Source organism: Chiloscyllium punctatum, chromosome 39 (assembly GCF_047496795.1).
Source record: "Chiloscyllium punctatum isolate Juve2018m chromosome 39, sChiPun1.3, whole genome shotgun sequence".
In the NCBI taxonomy this organism is placed as follows: Eukaryota; Metazoa; Chordata; class Chondrichthyes; order Orectolobiformes; family Hemiscylliidae; genus Chiloscyllium; species Chiloscyllium punctatum.
Window position 1 is genome coordinate 36,584,252 of NC_092777.1, and position 18,762 is coordinate 36,603,013.

Here is an 18,762-nt window from a genome sequence, read left to right on the forward strand (position 1 = left end):
TGGACCTTTTGTAAAAATAAAGCTGTTTCGTGATAGCAATATAAAACTGGCAGATGGACTAAAACTGTGGAGAATGATGTGTGAGCCCTCCTCCAAGGAGGTTATTTAACAAAGCCTGGCATGTTCGGTTGAGTTCAGAAGACACTGGAAACTTGAAGCAGCGTTTTGAAAATATGTTTTACAAAGACAGAATGGACCTCTTGCCCACAAGCATAAGAATGAATGCACAACATTTTCTTATGACTCAGTTGAATTTGCAATCCCATAATGTAACTCTTTTTAAGTAGGAAACCTATTTCTGGAGGTATGTGTTAAATTGAGCATTAATGCAAAATACTGAACAGAAAAGAACTCGTGATTATTGCAGAGACACCTATTGAACAGTTAATTAATTGCTGCATTTAAAATGCAAATAAGAATAAACAATTGAAATTATCTAACTATACTTTAGAAAGTATTGAGATGATACTTCACTGGGGAAAGTTAAAAACCAGAGGGGTAAAAGTCAAATTTGGGAAGTTACAATTTGAAAGGAAGTGATAAATATGTGAATTTAATTATTGCAAAACTAAGAATGGTGTTTGTCCTTTTGCCAGCTGCTTAAAATTTCTGGCCTTTTTCCAGTTTAAAAAAATGGAAAACCCTGATCTCTCTTATTCTGTGAAAGAATTTTCTTGCAGATTGAAATAAGGTGACAATCTTGATATTTGCAAAGACTTGTATCAAATCCAATGCCTACCTAATTATTTTCATTATCCAGTTTTTGAGAACTGGATACTCTGAATATTAGTTAATTGGATACTTCATTTTGATTTGTGGAATGTGAGCATCTCTGGCTCAGCCAACACTTATTTTCCATCCCTAACTGTACTTGACAATTAGGTATACTCACAGTACTGTTAGGAAGGGATTTCCAGGATTTTGATCTAGACACAGTAAAGAATAGCCACAAAATTCCAAGACAGGACAGCGTGTGCCTTGGAGTGCACCTTGCAGGTGGTGGAGCGCTCATGTATCTATTGTCTGTTTTAGGTGCATACGCTCCAGATGTTTGTAAGGAGAACCTTGCAAGGTCAACCAAGTTAGTTTTGGAACAAAACGAGACTGAAATATCTATGTATATTCTTCAATAATCAAATGTTATTTAAAATATTGTGTACGATTATAGTTTAAACTGAATGCAGCAAAGGGACAGATCAAAAATAAAACTGGGTGGAATCCTTCCAAGCTCTGAATGAAGTGGGAAGTAATAAGTCAGGGATGAAAATAGAGTTCAATCAGCAGGAGCAAAGTTTGATTCTTTGACCAAGTTTTGAATGGTGAGATGAGAATATCGGTTCCATGGGACAGGAAGTTGATTTGTTCCATTTGCATGAGTTAGCATTCCATTATTACCTATTTTGATCCTTGTCATGCATTATTCCATCCTCCCAAACACTAGATAGAAACTAGGCAGCAACTATTTCCAACGTGAAAATCAGAGCGGTTCCTTGGTGACTCATCCAAGCCATCTGAGCCACCATAGTCAGCATGGACTCTGGCATGCTCCAAAGTCTTCTCCCTTTCATCCTGATGGCAGATCTGCAATCTAATTACAATAATGTTGTCCAGTCGACGCTTTTTCATTATCTTGCTGCTGCTGGAGCACTTTGCTCAGAGATGGGCATCAATTCATGGACTGAACCAGGGTGCGCTTGAGGTTCCTTGCTACCTCTCTTAGCACTTACTCACTTTGCACCTACTTAACTGCTCATGCATCTCTCCTTTGTATTGCTTTTTTTGTGATTTGCTCCCTCATCTGTAAGTTAAAGGCTGACGTATTTCTGCCTTGCATTGCTGTTTAGTACAGAAAGGTCAGTTAGCTTGTTGTGATTTTGAGCATTGTTAAGTCAACTTGCGGATTTAGTCATATCAATCTACACCACCAGAAAAAGGCTTTGTCCTGTCATGTTTGCACTGGTCAAAAACTATCGCCTAACTATTCTAACTCCATTTTCCAACATATTATTGTATGGCACTATGTCTGTCAACCTCATACTTGTATGATGTGCCAGCACAACACACAAAACACTGCATATGGTTCAATTGAATGGCCATGTCTCTCATTCTGTAGGGATTAGTCCTCCATCAGGTCAAAGGTAATAACCAACAGCTAGGTGGTATAGGCAAGGTGAGACAAGAGCAGCATTCACACTCTGTCTAGGGGCTTGGAATGATCAGTTGGCTACTTGGAGCAGTCAGTGTGAAGGTATCTATACCTTTATATTCTGTGGAGTGGGCTATGGTCAGTCCTGCAGGTCCAATACAACCAGTCTAGGATTTCTTGGAACATCAGCCAAGCAGCACTGCACAGATTAATCAGGGGCTTATTCACTTATCACTTTGGGATATCTGCCCAAGTCAGTCAGGGTGGCTTATGGGCACTCCTGGAGATCAGCTTAATCAAAGTTGAGAGGTTATCAGGGGCTACTGTCGTAATAGGGAAGTTGCGATGCATAGAGGTGAATAATTGTCAAGAGAGGAAACACAACATGTAAGAGGAGGAGCTGGTGGTGGATTGGAGGACATGGTTTACTATGGGAATGTGGATCCTTGGTCACAACCATGCTAGCTTTGACAGAGGTGGGGTGGGGGTTACAAGCTACAATGGGTATTGAGGAATGAGTAACTTTCCATTAGACAGGGTTCCAAGATTAATTAGGCTGCAGGTAACATGTATAGCTTGGTTCTTAAATAACGGTAGCTTTGTGAATGTGCACTTGCATTTTCAATGAAGTGTCAGCTATCTGTGTGCCCTGAGAAATGTTTCCTTTTTGTTCCCCTCCCATTATGTATATGGTGAAGAGCAACACCTCGCTGGTACATGACTGCATTTCAAAATGTCACTGACGCTGGGAATCCCAGGAGATTTCAACAGTGGAGAGTGCTTCCTCCTGTGGTCAGAAGGAAGACACCATAAACAGGGTGTTGTAGCAGTGTGTACATAAATAATGAGGCATGTTTTGGAGACTAGTGTAAGAAATCTCATCAGGGCTCAGAGAGAATCCTTCAATAAAACTGGCCAGAAATTACACTTAATTTCGGGTAAAATTTCCTGATGAAGGGCTTTTGCCCAAAACGTCGATTTCGCTGCCCATTGGATGCTGCCTGAACTGCTGTGCTCTTCCAGCACCGCTAATCCAGAATCCAGCCTCATGTCTGAGTCAGACAATACCAAAAAGACAAATTTCAACAATCTTTTGCAAGGGTTAGATTCAGATTTGCTGTGGGTAACTAGAGGGCAAATGCATGTAATTGAAGTTAGTTTTTTAGGAAGAATCAAACTTTGACAGTTGCAATTTACAAGTTATAAATGGTGATATTCTTATGATTTCATGTGTTCCATTCCTGTATTCCACTATGCTGTCCAAATAATTTCATTTATTTTCCTATGATCCAGTTGCATTTCTGATGCCAATGATTAACTAATCTACAATTGCATTTATTTCCCTTACAGAGGGAACCAGCAGAAGAGGCTCTGAAAAGTAATAACCTGAATTTAGATCAAGCTATGGGTAAGTCTTGAGAGAAGAGTGCTGAAGTGGAGCCTGTTCTTACAGTAACTGTGACCCATAAACATGGTCATTAGTCACTTAAATCCTAGTTTACAAATAAAACTTTTTTTACGCTGGGTTTAGGCCTTATTGCCAGACCTGTCAATCCAAACCCAAGAAAACAAATATATTTAATTAAGACTTTCAAACCCAATTATGAAGGCCATGAGTGTTACCATTCCACTCAATTGCTCAGTTTCATTAATTCACTGGCCACAGTGCTCAGACTTGATCTCTTCATAAAACATCCTGTTGAAATCTACAAAAGCTGCTTTAAAAGCTGCTTTATCTTGCATCCTTATAACCATGAATAAAAACTATGCCAACTTTGGGCTCTGCTTCCCTCTGCCTCGTCTGTGGTTTCTACTTAATATCAGGCAATAGGGAAGTGTGATTTAATGGTTGTTCCTTGATCTTGATGGCTTCTCTCAATTAGCATAAGGTTACCTATTTGGTCAATTAGAGGAAAAAAAAGAGCCTGGGTAACTTATCGAGCCATCGAATTGTATATTTAAGTCATTCTCCATTCTGTACTTTGTTCTAAAGACAAGCCCACTTTTGCACTCTCCCTTTAGACCTTGTAGATGTATTTGACCTTCAAATGTAATGGCAAATGGCTTTTCTGTGTTCAGCTGGTGCTTTTGATAACCCACATTTCCGTCAACCTTTTGCATTAGTAAAAGTAAATACTTTTGAAGTCACATTTGTTCACTGTACAGATGACCAATGAATTTGGTTTACAAATTGCCTTTCCAAATGCCCTGATTCCTTGCTTATGTGTATTTCTATGTCCTCTGATTTGGTCATAAATTATAGCTGGTCCATTCAATCATGTTAACTTTTCCTGCTTGGGTTTTTGTTTGAAGTGTTGAACCTTTCCTGATGCTGCTTTTTACCAATCTTCCAAAAAAAAGAAAATGTGACCCTATTAAATTCAGCAACCTACCTTGGCCCTGCAAAACTAATGTAAAATTCAACTCAGCAGACCAGTTGTGTTTGAGTGATCAGCAGAATAATCAACATCGTGCTATTGGATTTTTGTTTCTTGTATGTCACATTGTTTCCATATCACTGTCCAATATGAATTTTAATCTGTGAGTTAAGTTTAACTACTCTATATACTCTTGTAAAAGTTGAATTTTTTTAACTACTTTTTAAGATTAAATATATGGGATCGAGTATTAGGTGGATACTACTTTTGAGGAGCTGAAATTCATGCTACAGTCCAAGATACCCTGTTATAAGCAGAAGGCCAATTGATCACTAAACAACTAAAGAAAAAAAATGAATTACACTAATTACCGGATAAAGACAGTAGAAACAAAAATGAATTAGTAAGCCTTTAATTATGCATACAAAAAGCGAAAGTAGAATATAATATGGCTTTAAATCACAATTACATGTTACATCTTCAATGAAACCTGAAAAAATAAAAAAGTTAATTAAAATCCTGCAAAAATCACACTGTTCAGCATCTTCAGCACCGAATAAAGCTTCATACTCAACAGCAGGATGAATGATATCCTATGAATCCTCTTCATCTTCACTGTGTTCTTCATCATTTATGTCATCCCATCGATAATTGTCCTCTGTACTGCCTAATGCATTTGAAATTTCCACAATTCTTGAATGATTTGAAAATAGTGTCAGCTTTTATTTTCTTCCATGAATCAACGATCCATTCACAGATCAGTGGTAATGATGGAGCTTGCATACTTCCTCCTTTTGTGTATGTTTTTTTTTCTCCATCATGCATCCAGTTATTCCACTTTATTCTCATCATGTCCTTAAATGCCGTTTTAATACCAACATCGGTTGGTTGCAAAACACTTGTAAGTTCTCAGGGAATTACGGCTACGTCAGTGTTTTGTGACCAGATGTAATCAACAGCATTCTTCACCGAGATGTGATCTAAACTGGTCCCACACAAGCAAACTTTTTTTTTCCTTGCATAGTCCAACAGAACATAAATTCTAAACTTCCATTATCCATTTCCTACATCCACCTTCATCCATTCAGACTTGTGGATGCATATAGACAACAACTCCTTTTGGAAATTCGTCTTTTGGCCAAGTTTTTCTCTTAAAAATAGCCATTGGTTTTAACATAGTGCCATTAGCCATACAAGAAAGAACTGAAGTAAACTTACTTTTCTCATGGCCAGTGGTTTTCACCAGTGCAATCTTTTTTCTCCTTTTTGGTTCATTATTCGATTCTCCGGCATGTCGCGAGTAATAGGCTCTTTGTCCATGTTTCCAATGCATGATAACTTGCAGCCTTCCTTCTGCTGATTTCTGATTACAAACTGGTGAAACTGAAATGTCTTATCTTCTAGTTCAGCAGGCAGCTTTTGTGCGATCTTAGTTCTCCGCCGAAGTACTGTCATTCCTTGTTAGTACTCGTGCACCATCCAGCACTTGCCTTAAAATCAGAAATTCTATCTTCCTTTGATTTGTTTCGTGCATGGATTTGGATGGCTTCATGACTTTACAAATTTTCCCTTTTGACAAATTTCAAGTACCCACTCAACACCTTTCTTTCTCCCATTGTGGCCACTTGCTAAGTTTACTTCTGTTGGCACACTTCCATTTTAGCATTATTTAAAGTCAGTTCGCTACCTTTCTCCAGTATGTCTCAAGTTTCTCCGAAACACACCGTTCTTTTGCTGCTACATAATTATTTTGCTTCTCTGCAACTTCAATAGCTTTTCGGTTTAAACGCTACTGTATGATTTTTTTTTTGTTTTCTAGGATTGATTTTTACATGAAAAAATGTATGGGGAAAACTCCAGATTTTTTGGCCCAAAATAGGGTGTCAACTTTTACTTGAGTACATATGGTGTTTATGTGCTGAGTTGTAATTGAGTCATAAAAGGAGTGTGCCATTTGGTTCCTTGAACTTGTTCCACCATTCAGTAAGGTTATGGTTGGTCTTAGCCACAATTCCTTTTTCAAATCTATATCCCATGACTCTTGCCTCCGTTGTCTTTCAAACATTTATGTATCCAAACTTTAAAGATACTCGATGTCTCAGCCTCCATGACTCTGTGAAGTAAGAAATTCCAAAGATGCCTATCCCTTTGAAAAAGTAAACATTTTCTCTCAACCTAAACTGACATTCTGAAACTGTGCTCCTAGTTCTAAATTCTCCCTAGATGAAGGAGAATAAGCGTCTCTCAAACCAACTCAGAATTTGATATTTCATAAGAACACCTTTTATTCTTCTGAATTTGAGTGTTGACTTAACCCATTCAACCTGTCCTCACACTTTTGATTTTTGCAATAAACCTAATGAACCTTCTCTGAATTGCTTCAATGCAAGTAAACCCCTCATTAAATACAGAGACCCAAACTATATGACATTATAGGTTCCATCTCTCCAACTTGATGTACATTTGTAGAAAGCATTCTCTATTTTTATTTTCTATTTTCCTTGCAGTAAAAGCTAACATATAATTAATGTCCTAATTCGTTCCTGGATCTGCACGTTTATATTTTATGTTTGAAGACAGCCAGGTTTTTCTATCATAGCAGTTTATTGCTTTTCTTCATTTAAATTGTACATTGCTTTTCAATTCATCCCATCAAAGAGAATTCTACCTGCCATTTCACTCCATCTGCCAAAAATTTGTCTACTAACTTAACCTTTGAAACTATTTTATAAATTTGGTGCCCTCCGCACAACTTGTGTTCCCATATAGGTTCGTATCATCAACATATTTGACTGCAGTGACCTCAGCCATTTTATCCAAGTCATTAATACTGGTTCTGATGAGTTCAGACCCCAACACAAATCTATGTGATACAGCCTTTGAGTTTATTACCCTGAAAATGACCCATGTGACTGTTCTCTATTAATTAGACAATCCTGTCAACATGCTAATATATTGCAACAGCATGAGCTCTTATCTTGTGCAGTGACTTTTATGTAGCATTTTAACTAATGCCTTTTGGAAAACCAAATGTAGTACATCTGTAGGTTCCTGTTTTTCCACCTTGCTTGTTACATTCTCAAAAATCTAAAATAAGTTTGTTAAGGATGACTTCCCTTTCATAATTCAATATTGACTGTTTGATGTTCTTTGTTTTGTATATTTATGGTTATGACTACTTAAATGTATTCAAGCATTTTACCAGTGGCAGCTTTTTGGCTAACTGGTCTATAGTTTCTTGATTTCTGTCTCATTTATTGAATTGAGGCATGAAACTTGTGACTTTTCAATGTTCCTTGGCATTTCCACAATCTTAGATTTTTGGAAGATTGCAAACAATGCATCCCTTATCTGTGGAGCCACTTCTAAGACTTGAAGTCAGGCCATCCTGTTTCGGGGACTTGTAGCCTTTCATGCATTAGTCTCTAGTAGTCAGGATTTGAACTGCTGCTTGCTCTAAACCTACTGTTTTATACTGTTATTGAGATGCTTTTAGTGTCTTTCACCATAGTCAGATGCAATATCAGTTCAAAGTCTCTGCTATTTCTTTGCTTTCTATTGCTAATTACCTTCATTTGTATCTCTGTCGCTTGTGCTATTTCAGTCTGTTTTTACCTCTATCCCTGAAAGTGGGTAGAGGTAATGTTTTTGCTCCTGTTGTTAGTCTGTTTGCTTGTGATCAGTGTATCTCAAAAACTAGTGGACAGATGTCAACAATGGTACATAGCTTATGGTCCAAGGAAAACCTGATTAGTTTTTGACAACGATGCAAATTCAGATCTGCATCCTCGGTTTCTTTTTAAAGGATCTGTTAACATTATCTCTCAATGTGAACTTACTTTTTTTAAAACAAGTGTTGTGGGTCATTCTATTTGCAAGTTATTGTTTTAGAATGTAGTGGATTGTCTCAGCTGCTATGGTGCAAGTGTCACAACTCTCTTTTGAACTCTTACCTGACGTGAGATCCCGTTTGTAATCCAGTATGTTGTGGGATGTGTCAATTTCTGTCATTTTACTTGGGGTTATGACAATAATCATCCTTTTTATTTTCTCGCCTTGATCGTCATTCCTGTTCTAGCCCCTTTTGTCTTTACGTTTCTTGCTACAACAACCTTTTTCTTCTCGTCTTTAGTTGTCTTCTGTTTCCTGGCAGCCCATCTCCATCATCTATTTCACATTCACAGATATTCAGTCCTCGCACCATGAGATGTTCAGTAATAACAGTGTGTACCATCTACAACATACACTACAAAAATTCACGAAGGTTTCTTAGGCAACACTTGCCAGCCCATGACCACTGCTATCTCTGAGGACAGGGAGGCATTCTACTAGTCTATGCTCGCTTTGTGCAGAAATTTGGTGGAGAGGTAACACCTGTTCCGACAAGTCCTGACAAACCTATCCCAACAGTCACTGCATCAGAGGGAAGATCAGTTTTCCTTCCTGTGAATCCAAGGAAAGCAATGGGACCAGGCAGAGTATCAGGCCGTGCACTCAGAGCTTGCGCAGATCAACTGGCAGAGGTCTTTTCGGACATCTTCAACCAACCTTTCCCTGCAGCAGGCATGTTTCAAGAGGGCCAACATCATCCCTGTGCCTAAGAAGGCTCATGCAGCATGTCTCATGACTACCGCCCAGTGGCCCTAACTTTGGTCATGAAGTGCTTTGAAAGGCTGGTCATGGCATTAATCAATTCCAGCCTCCCCACTACTCTTGACCCACTCCAATTTGCCTATCAGGCCAACAGATCCACGTCAAATGTCATATCACTTGCCCTTCACTCCTCCCTACAACGTCTTGACACCAAGAACAGCTACATAAGATACCTACTCATTGCCTACAATTCAGCCTTCAACACTGTTATCACCTCAAGACTGATTACTAAATTAAGTGATCTAAGACTAGGCCCCACTTTCTGCAACTGGATCCTCAGTTTCCTGACCCACAGGCCACAATCAGTGAAGATTGGGGACAATATTTCATCCTCATTAACACTCAACCCCCCCCCCCCACCCCCGGCAAAAGCAAGGAACTCAGTATTGACTTTCAGGGGGGGATGTTACTCATGCCACCCCTACCTATTAACAGTACTGAGGTGGAACGAGTGGAGAGTGTCAAGCTCCTGGGAGTGGTCATCCACAACAAGCTTTCTTGCACTCTTCATGTGGATACACTGGTTACAAAGGCCCAACAAAGTCTCTTCTTCCTCAGGTATCTGAGGAAATTTCGCATGACGGTGAATACCCTTGCCAATTTTTATAAGTGCGCCATCGAGAGCATTCTGTCTGAATGTATCGCTACCTGGTATGGCATCTGTACCTTTCAAGAGCAGAGACAGTTATAGAGAGTGGCGAACTCAGCCCAGACAGTCAAAGGCCAACCTCCCATCTATAGAATCCCATCTATAGGCCCGCTGTCAAGGAAAGGCCACCAGCGTCCTCAAAGATCCATCCCACCCTGGCAATGTTTTTCTACAACCTCTACCATCGGGGAGAAGGTGCAGAAGCCTGAATACATGCACCAACTTGTTTTGAAACAGTTTCTACCCTACTGTTGTTAGAATACTGAATGGACTCAACTCTTAACATTCGTCTGTACCTGTGTTTTTGCTTTTTGCCGCTATTTACCTATTACTTATCTACGTTACTTGACACTCTAGTCTGCCTGTATTGCTCGCAAGTCAAAGCTTTTCACTGTGCCTCTGTACACGTGACAAATTCAATTCAAATACATGGAACCACCTCTGTACAAATCAGTTTATCAACAAACCAAGTCAAAATTAATTGCTTTATAAGTTTATAGTTTGCTTGTATCATTTTGTTAAAGGCATTTATTATAATTGCCATCTTCATGCCCTGCAGGCTGGGAGAGGTGGCAGAATCCCATTTGCAAAGATTTTCAGAAAATATGGTTTGTGTCCGCTTCAGCAGTGTTTTGAAGTTTGTACCATACTAGATCTTCTGGGTTTTATGCTTAAGAGTTTCACAGACTTTAACTATGAATTCCTTTTCAATATTTATCTTTAGAGTTATTCAGTATCTTCCTGAGGGGCTCCTACAGTTTTGGTTATCACCTTTTGACTTTCCTTCAGTGCTGGGAACTTTTGAGACGTCCTTTATTTTAAAGCTCACCAGATGACCTGGCATATGTTACTGTGATGAATTACGAACATAATCTCAGTTTCTTCCTTCAAAATGCTTCCTACAACCTGACCTTTATGTTGGTTTCTTTTTAGAGATCTAGAGATCGACTGCACAAAACATGTCTCTTCGGCCCATTTTTATATGGACTGTTATTTTACCTACAGTCACCAAGTAATATTTTTAGTTAAAGTTAATGTTTGTCTTCTCTTTTTCTTTCCTTTTTTGTTTTATGTTAAGATGGATTTTCCCCTTTTCCAGGTACACTCTTAGAAAAGAAAGTGGAGATGGACAAACGTGGAATGGGAATGTCAGATTACAATGGAATAGTTTCTAAACCACTTGGCTGCCGACCACCTTCTATCCCCAAAGAGTCTTCCATGGATCGGCCCACCTTTTTTGACAAGGTTTGTTATGAATGAATGACAGAAAATGAACCAAAAATATCTATGCCCTGAAGGCAAGTTCCTTAGACTAAGAGAAAATGAGGACTACAGATGCTGGAGAATCCGAGTTGATAAAGTGTGGTGCTGGAAAAAGCATAGCAGGTCAGGCAACATCCAAGGAGCAAGAGAATCAACATTTCATGCACAACCCTTCTTCAGGACTGGGAATGGGAAAAGGGGGCTGAGAGATTAATGGGGTTGGGGGGGGTGGAGTGGGGCTAGCGGGAAGGTAGGGGGTCTGCTGCTAGGTGGGCAAAGGGAGGAAGTGATGGTGATAAGTTGGTGGGTAGTGTGGAGTGGATAGGTAGGAAGGAAGCTGGACAGGTAGGTCCAGTCAAGAGGATGGATCTGAGTAGGAGGGTCGGATCTCAGTTGGGGTGGGGTAGATGTGGAAACTGGTGAATTCAGTGTTCATGCGATTTGGTTGTAGGTTGCCAAGGTGGCAGATGATGTGTCCCTTTTCTAGTTGCAGGTGACCTTGTGTAGGCTCCTCTACATCAGAGAGACTCAACACAAACTCGTGGAATGGTTCAGCGAGCACCAACTAACTCTGCCTTCCTGTGGCCATCCACTTCAACACCCCCTCCTACTCCCCCGAGGGCATATCCATTCTGAGCCTCCTCCACCACCTGCACAAGGTCACCCGCAAACTGGAGGAGGAATGCCTCATCATCCACCACGGGAACCTACGACCATACTGCCTCAACATTGAATTCGCCAGTTTCAAAATCTCTTCCTCCCCCCTTCCCACCATCCTAGATCCAATCCTCCAACTCCAATCCACTCTCTTGACCTGACCTACCTGTCTGTCTGTCTTTCTCACCTATCCACTCCACGTTTCCCACCGACCTATCACCACCATCTCCTACTTTCACCCACCTATCACCATCTCATCTACCTGTGCCCTAGCTCCACTTCTCCCCCCCACCCCCCTGCTATTTATCTCTCAGTTCCCTTCCCCCTCACCAGTCCTGACGAAGGGTTATGCCTGAAACATTGACTCTCTTGCTCCTTGGATGCAGCTTGACCTGCTGTGCTTTCTCCAGCACCATGCTTTATCATGTTCCTTAAACTACTAAGCAAACCTCCTTCATGTTTTTAAACTTTTGCCAACTCTCTGGATTATAATAGAATATTCATGTACTGTTTTGTACTCAGAAAACTAAACTGGAAAATCCTTGCAATTCTTAGCAATTCAGGCAGCTCTGAGATCTAACAGGGTGGTCTGCAGGAACGAACAACTTCCCTTTCGAAAGTAAAGGTGTAAAGTTTTAAATGGAAATTCTACTTTTAAGCAAATTAATCTAGCAAAGTGGGGAGAATCCAAATACCCTATTTGGTTTATTACTTTTTATAAAACGTTGTGTACTGACAACATGATGGTGTGAAATGAGCCTTTTTTTAAAAAGAAGTAAGTACATGGTCAATGGTGTTTTAACCATTTACAGTATATGTCATTTCTGTTAGTGAAGAGAGCCAGTATTTTTCTGCTCCAGTTTAAAAATCTGAATTTCTTTCTTCATTGGTTTGTAGACTGACCAATATGCTTTTATTGCAGTTTCAAATTGTTGCTACAGAAGGTCAAATGTATTAATAACCAATTTGAGAATAGATGTATTTTGCCATGTTACAACCACTTGCTGCAGTTAAAATATTTATTTGAAAGTGACCCCAGTAGATTTACATTTGTAATTACAGTTTTTAATGTTTTCAGGCTACAGAGAATGCTTTGGTTTGGCAAAGCTGTGGTTACAAAATTGACTAGTTTTTACTGAAGAGTGTGGTGTTTAGCGCCTTAAGCTCTGGAATACAGAAAAATGGGAAAGATGAATGATTATAAGGTGATCAGATTACAGTGTGATTGATATTATTTAGATATTAGTCACACGATGAATCTGTTGCTCTTAATGTTTCAAAGAGAGAATTCAAGTGATTTACTTCAAGAATCTAAAGCGTGCAGGGATGTCATTAGAAACCTCTCGTGTTTACTGCTTCATATATTTTGGGGAAGGTTTCTTTTTTATTCATTCGTAGAAAGTAGGGGTCACTGGATGGATCAGTGTTTATTGGCCATTTCTAATTGCCTTTGCAAAGAAGGTTGTTTGCCGTCTTCTTGAACCACTGTAGTTCTTGGGTTTAGGTACACCCTCAGTGCTGTTAGGAAAGAGCTTCCAAGAATTTGACCACACAAGTTAACGGACTAGTGAAATAGTTCCAAGTGAGGATGGCATATGACTTGGTAGGGGACATGGCTATGGTGTCCCATTGCATCTGCTGCACTTTCCTTTCTCGGTGGTAAAGGTCTGGGTTTGAAAGGTACTGTCAAAAGAGCCTGGGTGAGTTGCTGCAGTGCATCTTGTGCACTGATGCACATTGCTGTCACTGTATGCCTGTGGTGAAGGGAGTGAATGCTGCAGGTGATGGATGGGATGCCAGTCAAGTGAGCTGCTGTGTCTTGGATAGTACCAAGCTTCTTAAATGTTGCTGGCACTACACCTATCCAGGCAAATGAAGAGTATTCCATCTCCATCTGGATCATCTGTTATTTGTTTGGTAATGAACCACACAACTTTCACAGATATCGTACCTTTACTACTCATGATCTGTTTGTTACATTTCCTCACTAAATGATGATTAAATTTGCTTGATTGCACAAATGACCTTTGGTTCCTCTGAATTTTGACATTTAATATACCAATCTTGGGCTTTAATGCATAAACATTTGGATATGTAGCAGATGTGCTATTGCCCTTAATTGGTTCCTACATTAATTAGCATTTGCTCCCTTGTCCAGTACTGTTTATTTTTCCACCTTTTACTTTAAAATGCCAGGGATCTTTTCTATGTTGTAAGCTTTCTGCTGTTACTGTTAATTGCAAAAGGTGATCATTAACAAATTTGGTGTTTTGGTAATAGTTTGTCAGATTTATTAAATTTTGTAAAACTATATCTGTTCATTCACCTGTGGCTTTCTTAGTACATAAACAACAACAGAAATATATGTTTAGTGAAGCATCTCAACCATTCATGTACAATATCTGTCACATTTGCCAATGAAGAACATTTATTACTGTGTGAATGTCTAATGACAAGAATGTTTTGACTTCTCAATAGGATAGTTTGAATGTTGTAGGAGGAATTTCATGAATGGTGTTTTTTCTGGGTTAAAAATCTTTGTATCTACATTTAACATTTACAAGCCTGCATCAAAAGGAATTTTCCAATATTGCAATGTTGGTTGCTATTTAAATAAAGGGGATGTATTTTATGATCAAAAATATTGAAATTATAGCCAGGTTATGAAACTTGTTAGTTTCAGCATAATGCAAATTTCATGAAATAGAGGTTGTGAATTTTCTGTCACTGTTGGTATTTTGTACCTGCAGCTTGATCATTTAATATTGCAGCAATTGTTGCTTTTAATCTTTACATATTCATCTTTAGGATACAAAAGGTTTTTAATCATGCACCTTAACTCTTTTTCTTGTTTTTTTTGTTTCCTTCTCTGTCTCCTTCTCTCTATCTTCCCAACCCACCATCATTTGATATTTTGGAACACACACTTCCATCATCCTTTTTAATCCAATTTTTATTTGAAAACAATGGAATTCCTTTTATGCGCTTGTTGTGACATCCATTGCACTTCCCTTGTGCCGTGGTTGGCACTGCATAGCTCACCCTATCCTTCTCTAATCAGGATGGCGGCCTAGTGGAAGAGTCCCCTACTTCACCATTTTTGCCTTCACCAAGCCTGAAGCTTGCCCTTTCAAATAGTGCACACCCTAATCAGGCCCTTGGTGCCATTGCCTCGGGGCTGGGCATGCAAAACTTGAATTCTTCTAGACAGGTAAGGCTAGCCATTCATGACTTATTGCTTTAACTCACTTAATATTAAAACAGCAAGTTTCTTGAAATTGGAGATAGCAGAAATATTTTGTTCTGTGCAGATATTAAGATTTCATGATACCTGCCATTTTGTGATGGTTACTTGTGCTTTTATTTTGACACTCAAACATAATTGTTTTAATTTTGCATTAACCTTGTAATTTGTTTATCTTGAAGATACATTTCATCCCCCATAATCTTCAAATATAACACATCTTGACCAACTAAAACTGAAATGAACATTTTTTCCAATTTCCTCCTGTCTAGTTGAATTATTTTGTTTATAGATTAATAAAATCATGTTTACAATCTTTCACTTAGAAAATAGCTCCAAAGCAAACTGGATTAAGTAAATATGTCTATAAAATTGGCATGCATCTTGTTTGAATATTTAACAAATACATTTTGGAATCCCTTTAGATTCGTTCTATTTAAGGAATGAATATGTTCTTGCATGGTACTTTAGGTCATATTTGTAAATTTGTATTTATTGTTGCTGCCTAGTATGCACATGTCATTAGTCCCAAGGAGAATTTGCTGTTCAAATGTCCTTGAAGTTCTTATCAAAATGTTTCAGTTCATTTGTTCAGAAAATTTAAAAAGAATCTTCATTTTAAATGAAAATTTCATGCATTTTTTTAAGCATTAGCTGTTTTAAAATTAAATACTAGTAAAGTTTGAGAGAATCAAATGTTTGCAAGCTTACTTATTGTTTTTCTGAATCATGTGTTTTTGATCATGTAGAGAAGTTGCTCTTCTGATATAAAAGCCATCATAAGTGACAATCTTGCAAAATTCTGTACTAATTTTAAAGGATCTGTTATTTCAAAATGTTTTGAGACTTTTCGAGTTCAAGGCTTTCTAATATTTCCAAAATTTGAATTTGTATTGGAGACCATGAAGTTGTGTAAAACCTTTTATAAATTAGAATTGTGTATATAAACTGCATTTACTCTACATCATACATTAATTTTGCACAGTTTCAAGCACTACCTTTTGGGGGCAGATTCCTTATGTACACTAAGGCTGAGATAGATAAATTCTTAGTCAGAGAATCATGACTTATGGCGAAAATGCAGAAAAGTGGTTATGAGAAATGTTGGGTCAGCTGTTATCCTATTGAATGGAAGAGCAGGCTTGAGGGCCTGAACGGCTAAACCTATTCCTATTTCTTGTGGTCTGGTACTTGTAAGACGATTTTTTGTTTGTTAGCAAATATTGAAATAAATCCACAAAGGTGAGTATCCTGTCATGAAGTCACCCTTTATTTACACATGGAGAGTTCTTGACAGAAGAGATGGTGGGAGTGTAAACAATAGCAACACCTGGATGAACATATGATTAGGAATAAAATAAAGGGATACAGATCCTATAAGTGAAGACAGTTTTGGTATGGAAGGGGAAAATGTGTTAGTGCAGGCTTGGAGGGCTGAAGACCCTGTTCTAGTGCTGTCTTGCTTTTTGTTGTTTAACACTAGTTCCACTCCCTCAGAGCCAGCTGACTGAACAGGATGTCTGACATTCCTTTTCTTTTTTTTAAATAACTCCACAGAGGCTGGTATCCCGTCACTGTGTCACCCTTTACTTACACATGGGGAGTCCTTGACACTGATCCAGCTCCCTCAGAGCCAGTTGTTTGTTTTTTACCCCCACACTATTGCCTAAGTGCGGTAGTGCTTATTTTTTCCCCAGCACCCATGGTGTGTGTGTGTGCAGGTGTGAGACACGGTGGAAGACACAAGGTGCACGAATCTTTATTCAAATTTTCACCACCAGAAAGAAAGGAAACACCCAAATGGCCAGTGACAAGCAGTGCCCTTCACATCAAAGGGCAATGCTGTGTGATCAAACAGTGAAGGGGAGGGCAGAGATTAAATAAAAATAGAGTTGGACGGGGGAATAATACACTCCACTCCCTGCGGCACCCACCTCTCCCTGAACAACTCCAGTGTGTTGGTGGACACCACGTACTCCTTTTCCAGAGACACCCGGGCTCTAACGTAACCATGGAAGAGGGGCAGGCAGTCGGCTCTAACGACCCCCTCCACGGCCCACGGCCCACTGCCTCAACCTGTTTATGGCCAGTTTGGCCAGGCCCAGGAGCAGACCCACGAGGAGGTCTTCAGACCTGCCCTCCCTCCTCCGTACTGGATGCCTGAAGATCAGGAGCGTGGGACTGAAGTGCAACCAAAAGCAGAGGAGGAGGTTTTTAAGAAAATCAAAAAGGGAGTGCACACGCCCACACCCAATATGTACATGGTCCACGGGCTCCACAGCGCCACAGAACAAGCAGTTGGGCTGGGAGTCAGTGAACCGCCGCAATCTGCGGTTACCGGGGACCGCTGCATGCAGCACCCTCCACCCCAGATCCCCGAGAGAAAGGGGGAGGACTGCCACGGAGAGAGCCCTCCACTCAGGATCCCCACCGCCCGGTGGCAAATGGGCACGCCAAGGCGTGTCCGGACGGTGGATGAGGGAGAAGAGGTGGATGGTGTGCAGCAGCAGTCGATACAGGGATCGCCTTTTTACGTCCTTAAAAGGGACAAAGTTAAAATTCCGGAGGCGGCTCAGATTATGGGGCACAAGCTCCCGCAGGAAGTACGGGACCTTGGGGTCAATGTGAAATTCCGTCTGGGCAGGGATAACCGCAGACGGGATTCCACCGCACACCTGAGCATCCTCCAACTGGTGCACCATGTCAGGTCCAAGCACCGCCATTTTAAAGCGGGAGGATGGCGGTGACCACGTACCGGACGTCTACCACAGCCCTGCTATGTTTCTTTACTTTTATTTTAGTAAACAATTACAAAAGAGTTTACAGAAAAACAGTTAACATTTATACAACAGCTGTATACAACAGTAATTTTACAAGAGAGAGGAACAGCAAAGCCAGGCCCCAAATCCTACCGTTCAACCAGTTTACAGGGAAATGTGGACAAACCTCAAATCCCAGTTTCAAACATGAAAAGACATCAACAATGACATTTGTACATGAACCACTCCAGTTACATAGAAAAGTGCAGACAATACAGACCCAGCAAGCCCCGTCTCTCCCACCTTCCGGCCACTCTAAGGCAGCCCACCCCTATGCACCATCCAGCTCTCGGTCCACCCCATGTCCCTTCCAGTTCTCTGTCCGCCCTGACACACCTTTTGACCACCTCTAGTACAGCCCGCCCTGGTACCCACCTAGGGTTACAGCGCTGAGGACGGCTACCTGCCTTCTGGCTCTCGGTCTGCCCCTACGTACCATTGGGCTCTCACCGACCCCGATGCGCCATGCGGCCAATGGGCTATCCTGACACATCTATTGGCCACCTCTAGGACAGCCCATCCCCTTCCTCAGAAACGACCGCGTGCAGGGTAGCCCACAAGCCTTCCAGATCCCAGCCTGCCCCTACATGCTTTCTGGTTCTCGGCTGCTCTGACACACCTTTTGACCACCTCTAGGACAGCCTGTCCCGATTACATTCCTTTTTCTTTTTTTTTCCCCTAAATTGAGGAGACCTCTGAATCTCCTGTTTTTTTTTTCCTGTTATAATATTTTATTAAACAAATTACAAAACACAGTTTACAAAAAACAGTTAACATTTACAGCTGTATACAACAGCAATTTTACAAGGGCGAGGAGCAGCAAAGCTAGGCCCCAAACCCTACTGTTTAACCAGTTTACAGGGAGATGAGGACAAACCTCAAATCCCAGTTCCACATATAAAAGATAGCAATAATGGCATTTGTACATGAGACAACCCAGTTACACAAAAAAA

The 18,762-nt window shown here is 40.2% G+C and overlaps 1 protein-coding gene across 10 annotated transcripts in view; it reads left to right on the top strand.

Annotated features, from left to right (window-relative positions):
• tnrc6c1 (trinucleotide repeat containing adaptor 6C1) overlaps positions 1–18,762 on the top strand; it is a 716,497-nt gene that overhangs the window by 650,364 nt on the left and 47,371 nt on the right. For 7 of the 10 annotated variants that reach the window (XM_072558456.1, XM_072558461.1, XM_072558453.1 and 4 more), the window contains 3 exons: positions 3,497–3,554; positions 10,926–11,071; positions 14,784–14,957. In XM_072558456.1, the coding sequence (XP_072414557.1) occupies positions 3,497–3,554; positions 10,926–11,071; positions 14,784–14,957 (378 nt within the window). The remainder of the gene's footprint in view (positions 1–3,496; positions 3,555–10,925; positions 11,072–14,783; positions 14,958–18,762) is intronic. The other 3 variants (XM_072558458.1, XM_072558454.1, XM_072558460.1) reach the window with 2 other exon arrangements.